The 18882-nt window shown below is 43.8% G+C and overlaps 1 protein-coding gene across 1 annotated transcript in view; it reads right to left on the bottom strand.

The window, feature by feature from the left end:
• Positions 1 to 17084, bottom strand: part of CNBD2 (cyclic nucleotide binding domain containing 2) — a 42485-nt gene extending 25401 nt beyond the window's left edge. The window contains exons 1-7 of the mRNA XM_064276047.1: positions 16691 to 17084; positions 13110 to 13247; positions 11291 to 11344; positions 6896 to 7059; positions 3525 to 3681; positions 2670 to 2821; positions 464 to 602 (exon numbers count right to left, since the gene is read on the bottom strand). Coding sequence (XP_064132117.1) covers positions 464 to 602; positions 2670 to 2821; positions 3525 to 3681; positions 6896 to 7059; positions 11291 to 11344; positions 13110 to 13247; positions 16691 to 16744 — 858 coding nt within the window. The 5' untranslated portion in view covers positions 16745 to 17084. The remainder of the gene's footprint in view (positions 1 to 463; positions 603 to 2669; positions 2822 to 3524; positions 3682 to 6895; positions 7060 to 11290; positions 11345 to 13109; positions 13248 to 16690) is intronic.
• Positions 17085 to 18882: the final 1798 nt, after the last annotated feature.

The following is an 18882-nucleotide window of genomic DNA, read 5'->3' as shown; positions in this document are numbered from 1 at the left end:
GAAGAATAGAAGATCAACCACTGGCCAATCTCATTGTGACTGATTGAACCCTGCCTGCCCCTGTTCACTGAGATCTACTGATATCAGGTCACAAGGTGGTCTCAGGCCCTCTACCCAGCCTCAGCCATGAATTTTGAAATTCAAATTTAGTAAGCTTAGCTTCTAACAGGAAAAAAAAAAAAAAATAGCAACTCTGGGTGAAGGAAAAACCACAGGCAAGATTAATTTTGGTTGGGAATTTCTCTACAGGGAACATTTGGTTTCAGAGGTCAGAAAACTTTAAAATCAAAGTAAGAGGACTGTTGCTAATTTTTCTCTTTGACGACAGCTAGGACATGGAAGCTCAGAGAGGGAAGTGAATTGCCCGAGTTGCAGAACAGGGCTTGACCCCATCTGTCTGCCACGGGACATCATATTAGGCTCAGTCTCCCCAGTTTCACTCACTCCCCACCAGACCTCTTACCTTGCAGACAAACATAACCATGGCAGACTCTAAAAAGTCTCTTGAAATCAGCTGGCCAAATGAGAACTTCTCCACCTTCCCCATGGTGACCAGCTGCCAGAGCTTCTCTTTGGACCAGGACCGAAACAGATCCATCTTCCTGACATGAAAAAGCCTGTTAGATTCATCACCCTACATCAATTGACCCTACTGCCTCTTTTACTCTTGAAAACGCCTGGCCCGAAAGATTTCACACACCCTCCCCCGCTGCCTAGCCTGTAGCCAATTTCCTATCAGGTTAGCATCTTTGCTCCTTTTATCTATTCTTTTTCTAAGTTCCTCCCCTCCTGCCCCACTCCCCTCTTTGCTGCTTCTCAAATACACTTTGCATGATCCAGCCTCTGTGCTTTTCCCACCTCTGCTCCATCCCATCCCTTCTTGCACCTTGTGGCTCACTAAACTAATCCCTTTCCAAGGAAAGGCCCGGAGGTTCCTCACTTCTGCTCACAGCTGTGTTCTGTCCCCCAGCTCGGGGTCCTGGCCCTACCTTTGGTTTGGGTAGCTTATTCCAATGCTTGCCTCCCTTTGGCCTACTGGCTTCAAATACTCAGCTCTAGGCCCTGGGAGCAGGAGATCCAGACTCACCTCCTTTTGCCTGTTTGCTCCCTGTAGCTGGAGGCCCACTCCATGGTGACTGCCCTTTCCTCTGACCCTTATACACCACCACTTAGGGCTTTGCTTCCTTCACAAGCAGCTCCAACAGATTGTAAGCTCAAAATTCAGGGTGACTCAGGCCTCAACAGGGGCACTGAGTCCAGTTCAAGGTACCAAAGAAGAAGGCTATGTCCAGAGGAGAAGGGTCTAGAGTTGTAGGAAGAAAGGCCACACCCTTCTCCCTGATCATCTCATTTGATCTTACTATGACCTTGGAAGATAGGTATCATTATCCCCATTTTACTGAGCAGGAGACTGAGGCTCAGAGAAGATCTCGGGTCACATCGTTGATAAGCCTGAGAGCTGAGCCCATGCTTATTTTAACACTGTATCAAAAATGAGCTTTTCCTTCCTTTGGACTAACTCCCCCCTCCACCTTTTCCAGGCTCCATCTTCTTTATGAAGCTTTCTCTCTGAGCTCTAATGCACAGGGACCAGATGCCTCTGCCCATCATGCTTCTCTCATTGTCTGTGTCTGTACAACTCCACACCTGTGTTTTCAGTGCCAATGCAGATAATTCATTTGATTTTTACTCTTTTTCATTAAGGTGAGTGACTAAAGAATACTTTAAAGAGATTTAGTTTCTATACCCTTATATGGCCTTTCATGTAAGTAAGTACTCCAAGCCAAAAAAAACAAAAAAATTTTTGCTCTACATGAATTACGCTTTTAGGTTCATTAAAGTATTAAATAATTATACCCATACTTAAGGTGGTTACTTTTCTGACCCACAATGGCTACCATTATTTATATTCTGTTATTCATTTATTCACTATGTGTCTGTTGAAAACCTACAAGGTTCTGGCACTGTGAAAACAGGGGGATTACAGTGGTGAAAAAGACAGATCTGCCACCATATTGCTTACTATCTGAGGGGGCAAAGAAACAGTAAGGAAATGAAGATAGAATCAAGAATTACAGTTTATTGAACAACATGATGAACATGTCACTGAACTGTACCTGTGAAGATTGTTAAAATGGTGAATGTTTTATTATATATATATATTTACCAAAAAAAATTAGTTTGGGTGGAGGCTGTAAAGAAACACAGAGTGCTACAGAAGCATATGATGGAGTACCCTCTCTATTCTGGAGTGGGTGGTGAGGCCCAGGGACTTCTGAATCAGACATTTTGGGCACAAGTCCTGGCTTCGCCACCCTAAGCCTTGGCTCCTTCATCTATACGCTGGGAAAAATAAGAGAAACAACCTCACGGAATTGAATGCTTGAGATGAGACAAGTCGTACAAAGTACTTAGCACGCTGCCTGGCCCAGCAATTGCTCAATAAATGTTAGCTCTTCTTTTTATCCCACAAGGAAGCGATACTTGAGCTGAGACCTGAAGGGATAGTAGGAGTTTGCTACATAAAAGGCGGCAGGTGGGTACGGAAGAGTATTTCAGGTAAAGAGAATAGCATCTAACATGTTTTACACCAGGCCTAGGACAAAGTCAAGCACTTAATAAGCACATGGGGTGGTGGGGGGTGGGAAGATGATCGATGATGGAGTTACCTAAAAAATTTAAACCGATCGTGAGCATCCCTTTCAATTTCCACATCCAGCTTATTAGCATAGAAATCCTCCTTGTCGACAACCAAGAACTCTGTTTCTTCCATACAGACCACAGTGGCCCTCCTTACTGAAGAACTCAGAAGGGCCATTTCCTGTTGGGTGAACAAGGTGAAGGGCAAGTGAGAGGTCACCTTCAGCTTCCTGTTCAAAGCCTTGTACACCTCTTCCCTGCTTCCATCTTCCCTGAGGTCTCTCCTCCTCTAGCTGCAAGCTCCCTGGCCCCCTCCGGGCTCCTGTGGGCCCACTCCCTTCCTTCTTAATATGCTGCTTGTGCCTGCTGCTTCAGGCAACAGGCCTGAAGGAGTCAGAGGAGAGGAAGCCAGAGAGGCCTCGTTGTGGAGTCAATGCATCTCTCAGGTTACGTTATTATTGTGTCAAGTCGATTCTTACTCACAGTGGCCCCATGTGACAGAGTAGAACTGCCCCATAGGGTTTCCTAGGCTATAATCTTTATGGAAGTAGATTGCCGGGTCTTTCTCCTGTGAAGACACTGGATGGGTTCGAACTACCAACCTTTTGGTTAGCAGCTGAGTGTTTAACCACTGTGCCACCAGGGCTCCTTCTAAGGGGTTATCCAGGGAACATTATCCTTAAACATCACAGATGAAGATGTCAGCCTTGGACATGACCTGGTCTAACCCCACTGGCATTTGATATAAGGGCTCTGGGGTTCACAATGGGGCAGTGGTTTGCAGAGTGTAAGGCAGGACAGGGCCTGGCCGGGAGCTTCTGGCAGGAGTCCTGTCACACCTCCAACCCCACCCCAGGAAGCCAGGCCCATCCCCCTGTGTTCACCCCAAAAGAGCAGCCCTTTTGCAGCAAAGTCGGATGTGGGTCCAGGAAGGCGCTGCTGCCATCCTCATCCTCGGTCACTGCGACCTTGCCCAGGTAGATAAAATAAAAGCTGTTGCCTCTCTGGCCCCTCTTGATGATCACACGTCTACGACCAAACCTGGAGAAAGACCATGCATTAGAGCTTCATTCCTTTTGACAGTGACTACTATTCCATTGTACATGTACACCACATTTTCTTCATCCATTCATCTCTTTATGGACACTTAGGTTGTTTCTACCTTTTGGCTCAAACTAATTTTTGTAGAAGAAAGAAAGTTATTGAAGAGCTCTCCTGCCACCAAAAAAAGTACTAGGCCAGCTGATCTGGTAGTAACACAGAGGTTGGTCCATGCTAGAAAGAAATCTAGACTGGTTGTGCTCTTTGTTCCGGGGTACAAACGCACAGACTTATATTAGAAGGACCTCAGAAGAGCTCACACCCAGACCCATCAAGCTTGACTCCTTCACTAACACCTACCCAATCACCCACTGCTGATAGATGTAAGCTTCCTGGGCGCAGAGCCTTTGTCATTTTGGTTCACTGCTCTATGTACTCATTTGTCGAATTAACAAATGAACAAATGCTGAAAGCAATGTATGAGTTAGTAGACTAGCTAATGACTAAAAACATTGACTTTAGAGTTAGACCAGGGTCCAAATCCTGGTGCTACCCTTTGCAGTGTGATACTGGGCAACTTGGCCCCTCTCTGAGCCTCAGTTTCTAAAATGCAGATAAGCATACCTAGAAAGCAATGGATAAATGGTCTTATTTTGATCTCCAGTAGCTCACTACTCAACTGGGAACCCTTAGGGTAGAGGTACTTGGGGTCTGAGCAAACTGAGATTTAGTTCTTAGGCTCAGAGGGAAGTTTCTGAATTTCAAATGCAAGTTCAAATCTCATGTGTTACAATATTCATCCATTTCCTTCATTCACCCAATAAGTACTGTGATGGTTAAAGTTGTATGTCACCTTGGCTGGACCATGATTCTCAGTGGTTTGGCAGTTATAATGTAGTCTGGCAGTCGTATGATGTCGTGATCAATTCCATGATGAGACTGCATATAATGTGATCACCTCCATGATGGGATCTGCTTCGAGTTGCCAATCAGTGGAAAGGGAGTTTCCTTGTGCATGTGGCCTGTATTGAACATAAGTGGGCATTCTGGCAAGGCTTGTGGGCTTTTGCTTGCTGTGGATCCTGCAGCTGGGTTCTGTTTGTCTGACCTCTGACTCCTGGGACTTCAGCTAGCAGCTTACCTGCTGTCTTGCCTGCTGATCTTGGTATTTGTCCATCTTGCAGCCTGTGAGCCAGGGCCCTGCTCCCCGACCTGCGGATCTTGGGTTTGCCAGCCCCTGCGGCTACGTGAATCGGTAGAAGCCTCTATCGTGATCTGTGGATTTGAGTCTTAACTCTGCTACTTATTATCTAGATGATCTTGCATAAGCCTCTACAATCATGTGAGCCATTTCCTTGATATAAATCTCTCTCTATATATATATTTACACACTTTACTGGTTTTGCTCCTCTAGAGAACCCAGCTTAAGACATTTGGTATGGGGGGTGGGGTGCTGCTGTAATAGATACCTAAAATGTGGAGGTGGTTTTGAAACTGTGAATGGGTAAAGGCTGGAAGAGTTTTAAAGTACCTACTGATAAAAGCCTAGATTTCTTTGAAGAGACTCTTGGTGGAATTATGGACATCAAAGACAATTCTGGTAAGGACTCAGAAGGACATGAGGAGAGCTGTTACAGTGGAGACGGCACAGATGGTGATAGGCAGCAGCAGAAAAACAGCAGCAGCACAGAACTGGTAGCAGCAGAACCAGGAGACCAGCGTGAGACAGCACTGGAGCTGATCCACAGAGTGAGTGCTTAGTGCCTTTGCACAGGAAGCTTCCTGGCAGAGTGGGGTGCTCCAGGTACTTACGAGTAGAGCTAAAGAGCTTTGGAACACTTGCCCTCGATGACCAGCCTTTTGGTTAGCAGCCAAGTGCTTAACCACTGTGCCACCAGGGCTCCTTCTCAAACCTACACCAACCACCAAATCCGTTGCCGTTGAGTTGGTTCCAACCCATAGCAACCTATAGTGACCTTAAAACCAAAAAACTTGTTGCCATGGAGTCAATTCCAACTCATAGAGACACTATAGGACAGAACAGAATCGCCCCATAGAGTTTTCAAGGCTGTAATCTTTATGCAAACTGACTACCATGTCTTTCTCTCTCAGGGTGGCTGGTGGGTTTGAACCACTGACCTTTCTAGTTAGCAGCCAAGCACTTAACCACTGTGCTACCAGGGATCCTTAGAGTGACCTTATATTCTGTATTTTCAAGACAGATCAAATATTCTGTTAGGCTGTCCCATAAAAAAAAAAAAAATAAGCCACTGAAATTTCCTGGAAATGGCAGTATTTCAATATGCAACACTTAGACTTTCTCTACTACAGGGTAGTTAACCCTTTTTTCTCCATGGACCCTCTGATAGCCTGCTGAAGCCTTCACAGAAGAATGCTTTAAATGCATAAAATAAAATACAGCAGAATTATAGTTATTAAATGTTTCTTAAAAAATAAAATTTGTGATACAATAATATATGTGCTTCTTTATTAAGGCACTGAATAACAAGATCTAGCAGCAGATCTAATAACTACCATAATTTTGAAGCTGTGATGAACATAAATTATTTTTCCAGATATCTTCAACAACTTGAAATTTATGTGAAAATATCTGTGATTTATTTAGATGAAAAGTTCACAGGTATGGGTAATATTACAGTGGTTTATTGTCTACATTCATGACTGAAGGAAATGCTAAATTTCAGTTTGAGGTTAATAAAAATAGAGATGCAATTTACAGCAACAGGTTTTGGGTAATTTTTTTTTTGTCTCATTCAAGTTCACAGACCTCTGCTCTAGCACCTACCTGGATGTAGCACGATCACTTGTAACCCATTCTGGCTTTTAGGAACATATACCCTCACTTTGTATTTATCACATGGCTAACATGATAGACGACCCTGCACAAGTCATTTTTCCCCTCTGAGCCTCAGTCTTCTCATCTGAAAATTAAGGCATTGGATCAGATCCTTTCTGAAGTTCTCATGAGATCATCTCCAGATTCAGTGAGTAAACTTCTAGGAAGATTCTCAATAAAGGAATGAGATAAATTGAGCCACAATCATAACAATGAACGCTAAGGTGAACCGACAGAAGACCTTTCACAACTGATACTACATGGAGGGGCAGCAGAACCTGGCATGGCTTCTCAGCTGGGCTATTTCTGCCTAGCCCAGCCCCAGCCCAGGGATCAAGAAGTGTGCCCCCTACTGACCGTTCAAAGCGCACAACTTTGGCCAGGAGCAGCTGCAGGGTGTCGTTGTAGTTCCTGAAGCTATCCAGAGCCTGCAAGAGGTTACACAGGTCTTGGATCTCTTCCTCCGTTCTCCAAGCAGGCCTCTTCTGTGTGATCTCAATGGCCCTTGGAGGAAAGTGACCCTGTGGAGAGAGAATCAGTGGCACATGGGACACAGCAGACAACCCCCATACTCCTGCCTTTATGCTTTCCCATTCCCCATGCAGTAGTGGCTGACATGTAACGAGTGCTCGCTGTGCCAGGCATCGGCACAAGCATCTTACATGCACCATCTCATGGCATCCTCACACAGCCCTGGAATCCAAGCACTATTACTATTCCCATTCGACACATGAAGAAACTCAGACAGGATTATAACCTAGATCTGTCAAATCTCAAGGCCTGTGTCTCCAACCACTGGGTCCCAATGCCTCTGCTCTCTATTAAACCTCCTAGGCAATACGGGTCTGCTCCCTGGGCTCCAGCAACCCTCCAGGTCCCTTGGCACAGGCACACTGTAGTCAGGGGAGATGTTCTCCCTTGCCTCAGCCTATACCTTGACATGTTACATGAGACTAAGAAACAAAGAGAACCTGCCAGACTTTTAGCCACTCTTTTCTTCCCTAATAAACCAGGACGTGTGGACTAGTTGACTGGCAGAACTCTCACTGTGAATTTTTAACACTCATGCCCCCTACTGAGTTCCCACTGTACTTCGGATAAAATCCTAACTCCTAACCACAGCCATAAGGGTCCATATGGCCTGACTCCCTACCGCCCTACTTACCCCTCCCACCTCATCTCCTACCTGTCCCCTTTGTTCTCTAGTCTCTCGCTTTCTTCCTATTCCTTGCATGTGCCAACCTGGCTCTGTCTTACGGTGTTTGCTTGGACTGTTTCCCCTGACTGAGATAGTCTTCCCCTGGATTTTCACATAGCTGCCTCTTCTTCATCATTCTGGTCTCAGCTCATATGCTGCCACCTCCTCAGTGAGTCCCTCCAAGATTACTTGAGTGAAAGTAGCAGCCCTCCCTCCGCACATTCCGTAGGCAATTTCTTCAGAGCATTTAATACATTCTGAAATAATCTTATTCCTTTTTGTTAATGTGTATATATTATCTGTCATTCCCCTACCCTACACACAAATTGGGAGGCCCTGGTGGTGTAGTGTTTAATATGGTAGCCACTAGCAACATGTGGCCATTTAAATGTAAATTAAATTAAATACAAAATTAAGTTGCTCAGTTGCACTGACTACATTTCAAATGCCCAATAGCCATATGAGTCTGATGGCTACTGCATTGGATGATACAGATTATAGGACATTTCCATTATTGTAGAAAATTCTGTTGAACAAAGGTGCTCTAGGATAGGAGCCCCAATATAAACACGATGAAGGAGCCCTGGTGGTACAGTGTTTAAAGTGCTTGGCTGCTAACTGAAAGGTCAGCAGTTTGAATCCACCAGCCACTCCAAGGGAGAAAGGTGTGGCAACCTGCTTCTGTAAAGATTTACAGCTTTGGAAACCCTACCTATGGGGCAGTTCTACTATGTCCTATAGGGTTGTGATGAGTCAGTATCAGCTCCACAGCAGTGGGTTTGGGGTTTTTTATAAACACGATACTGGCCCTGTCTACCTTCTTTACCAGGTAGACTAGTGCGGCACTCAATAAAACGAATATTTATGGAAAGAATGAATGAGTGCTGGTAGTCTTACATAACAGTAGTTGTCACAGAAGCAAAGTGGAACTGGGATATGATGAAGCATTCTGGACATCAGGGAAACAGATGAGAAGTCTCACCTATTCACTCAGAAAGGCAACATAGCTTAGTGATCAAAAGTGCAGGGGGGAAAAAAGGCATCTGGGCTGGGGTGCCAGACGGTGGATCGGGACCTCAGCCCTGCTACTTCCTAGCTGTCTGTCCTCAGCCAGTCACTTCTCCCTGAGTCTGTTTCCCTGTCTGATAACAGCAGAACCTATCTGTATAAATGTTGTTGGGTGCTGTGGAGTGAATTCTGACTCACAGAGACCTCATGTGACAGAGTAGAACTTCTCCATAAGGTCTTCTTGGCTGTCATCTTTATGGAAGCAGATTACCAGGTCTTTCTCCTTTCGGTTAGCAGCCAATCATCTAACTGTTTTGCCACCAGAGAATAGCAGAGTTGATACTGTAAAGGGCTTACAACAGTGCCTGGCACAGAGCAAGGGCTATGGAAGTGTTAGTCATTTTTATAGACTAGGTTAGGTCCAGTCTTTCTACTTTCCAATTCTCTCTTGCTTTCAATAACTGATTGGGGTTCCTGCCATGGGACTTATTTATGACAAAACACAGATGGCCATGGCCTCTATAGACCAAAGTGATCCTTCAGGCCCATCTGAGGCTCTAATTCCTCCAGGAAGTTTCTCTCTTCACTCCAACCCTTAGAGACACTCTTCTCTGGATTCCTATAGAACTGACTCTGTTATTTAACTTTCTGGGTAAATTTCATCACCTTACCTTCTAGTTAACTCCTTAGGAGCAAAGTGAGGATATTACACAACCTAGTATTCCCCACAGACTGACTGCAGAGCTTGGCCAACCAGAAGAGCTCAAAAAATGCCTAGGGGTGGGGAAAAGGGAATACAATTCAAACAGGGCCCCAGGAGACTATCCAGACTGCCTCACAAATGCCATTTCTCCTGGCTCTTCCCTTCTCTCACTACTGGACAGCCATCTCTTCTGTATTCCTCCAGCATACAGGAAAGGATAAAGACTATAAATGACTGTCCATAATCCCACTGCCCAGAATTAGCCATTAACATCTGGCATAATTGTTTCCTGGCTTTTTCTGCGTATATTAGCTTTTTTTTTTTTTTTTAAATATGTTGAATAAGAACCTAAGCCTCTGTGTAAACCTTTGCTGAAAACATAATAAAATATTATTTAAAAATATAGGGAGAGAGAGAAACTCCATTGCCATCAAGTTGATTCCAACTCATAGGGACTCTATAGGATAAAGTAGAACTGCTCAATAGGGTTTCCAAGACTGTAAATCTTTGCAGAAGCAGGCTGCCACATCTTCCGCAGAACGGGTGGTGAGTTCAAACCACAGACCTTTTGGCAGGTGAGCGCTTTAACCACTGAACCACCTCTTAACCATTTTTAAGTGTACAATTCAGTGACATGAATTATATTTACATTGTTGTACAACCATCACTGCCATTTGTTTTCAAAACTTTTTCATCACCGAAAACAACTCTATCCATTAAGCAATAACTCCCTATTCTTCCCTCCCCCTAGCCCACAGTAACCATGGTAACCACTAATCTACTTTCTGTCTCTATTTATTTGGGAAGGGCAGGTTGTTAAATCAGGTCTCTACACTTCCATCTCTGTACCTGAGCCAGAGTCAGACATGACCCATTCAAGAGCCTGGAGGCCTGGCTTATACAATGGTTTGTTCCTTTGTGCCCTCTTCTTTTCCTCCACCCCTATGTGCAGAATTGCCTTCATCTCTAAAGTTTGAGGACTCTCAGATAGGGCCCTAGTTTCTCCTCTCTGAAGGGTAAAACTTGGGTAACCTTCAAGGTCCAGTGTCAGACAATAGAAGCCACACGCTGGTCCTGATACCAGTTATAATGTTCTTTTCTCCCCTAGTTTCCCTGAGAGAAAAACCAAGACGGCTCCCCCAGGCCAGGGCCAAATCAGGGCTACAGTGGTAAGAACTTCAGATCTTCCCTATCAATAAGTATGTTCCTTTAAATTTTTATTTTTTACAATTTAATTTACTATCCAGGATTTGGTGAGGAGAAGCCAGGAAGATAACAATGATTCATGCAATGCAGAAAACTAGTCAAACAGTACAAAGCCTCACACAGCTATAAAGGCAATTCCTCCTCAGAGCAGAGAAATGCTTTAGGGTCATCTGATCCACTGGCCTCATCTGCCACCCAGGTCAGGGACAGGTGTGCCCAGGGTCTCACTGAAACATCAGGGCAGAGGGAGAATTCACATGCAGGTCACCTCCTAAGTTCTAGGCCAGGACTTTCCCCACCATCCTAGTTCTTTCTCCTCTATCTAGGGCTTTCACATCCTCTGCTTTGCCTTCCATCATTTTCCCATGGTCCAAGTCCAGGAGCTCTCCGCTGTTGGCTCTGCTCAGCTATAAAGTGACAACTGGTTCAGGGGAATACATAGTCTTGGAATGGCAGGGCTGAAAGAGATCATTGAGATCAGCTATTTTATAGATAAAGAAACTAAGTGGCTAGCTCAGGGTGACACACTGGGTTGGTGGCAGAGGCTGGACTGAAACCAGATGCCCAGCCCAGTGCTTCTTCCAGGCCATGGTGAAGAAAGAAAACTCTCCAAAAGCAAGGTTAGGGCTTTGAATACCTTCTCAGCAATGAAGTCCATGGTGTCAAATGTGATTCGGCCCTGCTTCTTTTTCTGAAGGGGGGACGGGGGCGAGAAGAAGAATCAGCACACACCGCCCCTAAAATTTTGTATCCCAAACCCTTCTGCAGTACCGAGACCACCTTGGTGGGCAGGAAGCCATACAAAACCTCCTACCAGCAGGCCCTCTCATGTCTACCTCTGCTCAAAAGACCCAACTTAGCATTAGGCTTGGCCACAGCATTGACAACATACTGTTACAAAGGCAGAGGCACATGGGGGAGAGGGAGGAGACAGAGGGAAAGGAGGACAGAGAGAAAATAGAAGAAAAAAAAAAACCTGTTGCCATCGAGTTGATTTTGACTCATAGCAACCCTACAGGACAGAGTAGAACTGCCCCATAGAGTTTCTAAGGAGCACCTGGTGGATTCGAACTGCCGACTTCTTGGTTAGCAGCCACAGCTCTTAACCACTATGGCACTAGGGTTTCCAGAGAGAAGGGAAGAGAAAAAAAGGAAGAGGGAAAAGAAGAAACAAATGGGAAAGTATAGAGGAAAAGAAGAACAAAAAGGAATGGATATAAAAAAAAAAAAAAGGAAGGAACAAATGAAGCCAAATGTTTGTTGTTGTTAGTTGCCTTTGAGCTGATTCCAACTCATGCAACCCCACGTATGCAAAGTAGAACTGCTCCATAAGGTTTTCAAGGCTGTGACCTTTCAGAAGCAGATCACCTGGCTTGTCTTCTGAGGCACCTCTGGGTAGGTTTGAACTGCCAACCTTTGAGCTAATAGATGAGCACTTAACTGTTTACACCACCTAAGGACCTCCCACTTTTGCTAAGTACCTATAATGAGCCAGGCACCATGCATCTTCCTTCTCCATTTAACCATCAGGACAAAACAGATTCTAAGTCCTGTTTTGGACTTGAGTGGGGTGAAGGAACTTACCCAAGCATCACCCAATCCATTAATGTTGAGTTGATTCCAGCTCATAGTGACCCTGTAGGACAGAGTAGAACTGGCCCATAGGGTTTCCAAGGCTGTGAATCTTTATGGAAACAGACTGCCACATTTTTCTCCCACGTAGTGGCTGGTTGATTCAAACTGCTGGCCTTTCGGTTAGCAGCTGAGTGCTTAACCACCGTGCCACCAAGGCTCCTTACAAGCATCACACACCTAGTAAATGTTGCAGCTGGGATCCAAACTGAAGGCTTTATGAGCCATAGTCCATGTCTAAATTACAGTCAGGAGGGGAAGAATATACAAGATCTTAGGGATGAACAAATCCAATCCCATCTTCTGACTATATCATGATTCCAGAATTTCTTCTGCCTCTTTTGATCCCTGATGGAATGGAAAGCGCTTCTTCTCCACTCCTGATCTTATTTTCCACATGAAGAGAGTTATATTAGCACACTACAAGCCTCTCTCCTTCCACACTGAGGAGGGACTTAAACTCCTTGATGAATTTGGAAGGAGAAATTTGGCATGATCATCCCCTTCTTTCCTCTCTGCCCATACTCTACTCTGTCCTCTGCCGTGAGTTTATTGCGGAGACCTGCCTTGGTCCAGTGCTTCCTGTGACTGGTGTGTAAAGCTGTCTAATTCCAGGATTCAGAATTAGGTAACCCTTTTGCCTGACAACACAAGTGACCTTCTCCAATTTAAGTCTTATAACTAATAAACATGACAGCTGGGTTCCCCATCTGGTTCACCCTTTGTCTTCTCTCCCAGTTGGCTCAGAGCTTGGGCTGGGAAGTGGGGTGCTATTTATTGGACCCCCCTCAAACCCTCATAATCCTCCTGATCCAGCTGCTTACATCCCAGAAAGAGAAGATTGGGTGCTTTCTGTGAGCAGTCTCAATGATCTGATATTCCCGGAACCCCCTGAGGCCTTGGCGGAACATTTTGCACACTCGGCTCATGATAATGATATCCTTGGTGAGCTGGTACAGTCCCTACAGAGGCAAAGCAAACAAGATCGTCAGAAACCATCTGTTTTCAACAGGCAACAGAAGACCGGATAGTGCTGAACAAGGTGAAATTTAACGGGGTTAAATGCAGTGGTGCACTGGAGTGATGGTTACATTTTCAGGAAATATCCTAGTCTGTTGAAATCATGTTGGTAGCTTGAAATTGGCCATGGTGGGAGCATTTACACCACGGAAATCAGCAGCTACAGCAAACGAGGGCAAGCCCCCTGCCCAAGAGCCGGCTGTTAAATATCCACCAGCATACTGCTAGTTATATGTCAAGTTCTTCGCTTCAGTCTGAAAAATAATGAGAACAAGTAACCACAGGCAGTATGGGGTAATGCAAAGAACGTGCATTTTGAAATCAGATGGATCCGAGTTCAAATCCCAGCTCTACCACTTATTAAACCAAAAAACCAAACTCAGTGCCATTGAGTCAATTCCGACTCATAGCGACCCTACAGGACAGAGTAGAACTGCCCCATAGAGCTTCCAAGGAGCGCGTGGTGGATTCGAACTGCTGACCCCGAAGAACTTAACCACTACACCACCAGGGTTTCCAATCACTTATTAGCTATGTGAAGTTAGTTAAGTTTTAGAGTCTTTATGAGCTTTTATTTTCTTCATCTCTTTCTCTTAGGTTGTAAAAAATATTAGTGAGATAATGTTTATAAAGCACCTTAGAACAGTGTCTGGCTCCGAACCAGCACTATTTAGTTTTCTAGTTATAACAGTGGGGACGATCTGCCTTAATAGCTGCATATATGAAAGGGAATAAGATGACTTAGGTGGTGCAAACTCGGTAAGAATTCAGTATGAGTTGTGGCCTCTAAAAAATAAATGTAATCTCAAGCTGTATGTCAATAGCTGTCCAAAACAAGGAGCACGATAGTCTCAGGCTAATATTCTCTCATCAGATCACCCTCACAAGTACTGCATTCAATTCTAGGATACCGAAAGAGGAGGCAACCAGGATTGTGAAAAATGTTAACTGAAGAACTAGCTGAAGATACTGTTTTGTCAGCCAGGTTTCCCTTTTTGCTTTGGCTACCAGAAAGCTCATAGCCAAATTTATGGTTCAAGTATAGCAGCTGTGTAGGATATTATATCTGTATTTTTTTTTTTATTATTTGTCTACAACTCCTATTCTGGTGTGTTTTTTCCCTGGTAGCTCTTATTTTTAAAATTTCACGTTACTTTTCATAGTTTGTCTTTCTTATATGCCACTTCAAAACTTTTGTGCAATTATGCAGGGAAAAAATAAGTAAAAAATGTAAATCAAGGAAGAAACCAATTTTTCCTTGAAGGCAGTGGCTGTGTCTCTTCTGGGAAAGTCTCTGCCTGTGACAGAGATGTCCCCACACATGATGTAAAACTGTACTGCACATAGGGCCGGAGGACAATGAGTGTGAACTGATCAGGGACATTCCATTGTTCTTAGTGTTTGACAAAAGAATGAGGGAATCTGATCCAGAAGTCCTAGCCTTTTTCAGAGACCCTTACCCTATTCTCCATCCTTGTCCCTTCATGTCCTTGGTCCTTCCTGGGTCAAATAAGAGAAAAAACTGCGTTCCACATAGGAACCCCCAGGGTTAGTCACAGGTCTGCACAGTACCCTTTCACATGTCAGAGATGTAGTGAACAACTTCTAGGGCATCCACCCAGCTTACAACAACCCTGTTAACTGCCTCCCAATTCACGGTGATGGACTCCTAACAGTTTGACTCCAACCCTTAGCCACATTTGATTGGATTGGAATGAATGCCTATGGTAGGTAGAATAACAGCTCCTCAAAGATGTCCTAATCCCTGGAACCTATGAATATGTTAGGTTACATGGCAAAGGAGAGTTAAGACTGCAGATGGAATTAAGGTTGCTAATCAGTTGACCTGGAGATGGGGAGACTATCCTGGATTATTCAGGTGGGCTAATATAATCACCCAGGGATACTGCATCACCCTGGTTGGCAACTGGAAAAGTATACCTTACAATCAAGGAATATTACACATTTTATGTGTACATGTTAGAGAAATACTTGCACATATGTACAAGGAGATAGCCATGTGGATGATCATGGTAGCTTTGTTTTTAACAGTGAAAAGTTGAGAAAAATTCAAGGTCCATCAGTAGGAAAAGGGATCAAGTCATGACTACATGGTCATAGGGTTGAACATAGAACTAGATCTGTGTGTGTCAATGTGGATAAAGCTCAAATATAATTTGAGTGGGAAAAAGGTGAAATATGATGCCAGTTAAAAAAAGTACCATATACTATATGTTGTTTAGGGATATGCTTATGTAATAAAATATAAAATATAGATAGGAAGAGTATACACCAACCTCAGGAACGTGGTTACCAGTAAGCAGAGAGAGATGGGCGTGGGATGGCAAGGAGCTTTACCTTTAATTGTAATGTCTTGTTTCTTTCAAAATTAGTGCCCATCAACAGATGAATGCATAAAACGTGGTACATATATACAATGGAATACTACTCAGCCAGTAGGAGAAATGAAGTCTTGATACATGCTACAATATGGACGGAGATGGAAGACATTATATATCTAAACAAAATATAGCAGAAAGTACTTTCTTAAAATTAATACTTACTGAGTGCAACACGCTTCGAGTGCAATTTGAGTGCAATTTACTATTGTCGGGCACTATTCTAAGCCATTAATATGTGTTAACTCACTTAAACCACAACAATAAATCTGTTCAAACCAAAGCCAAACCCGTTGCCGTTGAATCAATTCCGACTTGCACTGACCCTATCTGTTCAGTAAGTACTAATATTATCAGCATCCTTTTGCAGAACAGAAAACAAAGGCATAGAAAATCAACTAACTTAACTAGGGCCACACATCTAATAAGTGATAGAGATTTGAACTCAGGCGGTCCACCTCCAGAGCCTATTAGCTTAAACATTACTCTACCCAGCTGCCCTGATGCTCTCTTTGGATCTCATGATAGCATGAAAGGTGGGTACAGAATAGGAATCAGGGGCTCAGAATGTGGCGTATGGTATGCCCAGTGTCCAGCAGTAATAAGCAACAGGTCAGGGATCTAATTTAGTCCTTCTGAAGCCTAGTCTGCGGCTGTTTCCTTTGTGCCATGCCATTTTATGACTCCAAAAGGTATGGGGGATGAGTGCATCATTTGTCCAAGGCCCCCTCCTACTTCTTCTTCCTTCCTCAAATTATCTATCTGTTCAATCTTCTGCTCTCACCTCCCAGGACCCAGGGGTGGATTACTCAATAAGCAAGATACATATGGTCTTAATTGTGCTTACTTATTAATGTGTAACACACAATTTCACCTGCTTTTGGGTGAAACTGTGCAGTACAAATTAGTACTTAAGCACAATTAAGCCGGTGCACACAGTGCTTACTGGTTAATCTGTCCCTGCCAGGACCCTTGATACTACTCACCACTTCCTTCTTCAGGAGCTGCCAGGTATGATCTACCATATGTCTCCTCATCATTCCTGAGTTGGCAAATGGCACAACTAGTCCCTTTCTCTTTAAAGGGGAGGACTACAGATCCTTCCCTAAGAATCCAGTTATCCTAGAAACAAATAGCTTCCCTCAGTGGCAAGGTAAGAGCTCCTCTCCACTCTTCATACCCTACCAACAGCTGCTGGAAGCCTTATTCTGAGAAAATCTGATTCTCAGACTCTACTTACATCACAATGAAGATTCTGGAAGCAGAGGGGCAATGGGCAGGAATTGGAATCTGGGAACCTAACACTTATTAAATACTCATAGGCATGATCCTATTTAATCCTCACAACCACACATGGGGGACCTTACATCCACTCCATACATGAAGAGAGAGTTAAATGACTGCCAGGGTCATGTGGTCATATGAAAGAAAGTAGGATATTTCTGGGTTGGGGGCAGGGGCATACAATACCTCACCGTGGGGACCACTCGGAGGCTTAGAATTTGGAGAAAGAGCCTGGTGTGTGGCGACATGGCATGTCCCATAAGTCTTGTTAAATTGGGATAATCAGGAAAACTTAGAATCAGAAGACATCAACTAAATGGGGTACCCAATGTGGAAAGAACTTGTGACTAGAACTCAATGCTCCACGGTTCTTCTCAAATTGGAGAAAAATACAGGGTTGAAAGTACTTTTTTTGGCTAGATTAGAGATGGCAATTGACAAAATCTTAATTTGTTCTTGCACCAGGGTCCTCAGTGAAAAACCATGATTTTAAGTGTTGTCCAATATGCCATTCCTATCCAGCTAGGTCTATCCACCAGCCCTCCCACAACTGATGGCTAAACAGAAGGGCACTGATGGCAGTGAGGACAGCTGCCCAGCTGGGAGGAAAGACCCAGACTATGAATTACTAAATTCACAGGACACCATTCCTGGGGAAGGCAGAACTGTTTTTTTCCCCCCCTTAGCCAGAAAATAGATACAAAGAACTCAGGAACAGACACAGAAAGAGAAAGTTTTAGAGAGAGAGAGAAGCAGTGTGTTTTTGCCCCCTTTGCCACACACGTAGTCCTAAGGAAGGGAATACGAGAGGATCCCCCACAGAAGTGTGTGTGTATACACATACGTACATATAACAAAAACTTAGCCATGCTAATTTCTGTGTGGTATTAGTTTTTGCTTTTCGGTTGTATGTATTTTTTAATGAACATAATACTTGCATCACACACACACAAAAACAATTAAAGATTTTTTTTATAAGTACGAGTCAATCAAATAATTTGCAATCAATTTATAAGGGCAATGGGGGCACATAAAGTCTTGATGAAAACTATAAAAAAGAAAAATAAATATGAATTTCAAATTACCTCTTGATCTCTTAGCCAGAGGAATAAAACTGGCAGTTACTACAAAGAAAAATAATAATTCTGTCCTCATGGAACTACTTACGATGTTTCTGATTTTGAACCAGTCCTTTGCCTTTTTGAGTCTTGATTTCTCAATCTGCAAAATTCAGGAGAATGGAATATACATCAATATATATCCTAATCTTAACCTGGGGTCTATGAATGGGTTTCAAGATACCTGTAAATTACTTAGTCCTGAGGAAGGAACTACAAGAGGATCTCCTACAGAGGTTTAGGGGGGCTTCCTAGAGAAACTACTGGGCAGGGGGAATGCAAGGGAGATGTGGGAGGTGGCAGTGGACAGGAGAGGTGTTCCCATTAGTTCTCTGAGTTGCCTAAGGACCCAAGAGTGACAAGGAGAGGATCCAGACTAACAGGGACATCAGAGGATGCAAAAAAGTAGATCTGATGAGACCCAAAAGTGGACACTCCCAACTAGAATTAGATCAGTACTGGGCGGGTGGGGAAGGCAGGAAGTTTGGAGAGCTTTGAACTGGCCCAAGATGAGTCAGTAAGCTGAAATTACATCCCCTCAAAATCACTGATTAGATCTCAATTTATCTGAAGACATCTAAATTAAGTTGTCTGCTACGAGGCAGGCTGGGCATTCAAGTTAGACATTAAAGTCTGACCTAGAAATTAGGTAAGTCCCATTTCTGTTCCAACTCCTTACTTAATAATGGAAAATATTATAAGGTAGGATGCCAGAAAGATCATTGGCATAGAAAATGATCCTACTCCTATGAGATCTTAGGTAAGTCACTCAACCA

This window comes from Loxodonta africana, chromosome 24, assembly GCF_030014295.1.
Source record: "Loxodonta africana isolate mLoxAfr1 chromosome 24, mLoxAfr1.hap2, whole genome shotgun sequence".
NCBI lineage: Eukaryota > Metazoa > Chordata > Mammalia > Proboscidea > Elephantidae > Loxodonta > Loxodonta africana.
This window is presented reverse-complemented; position numbering and strand designations above follow the sequence as displayed.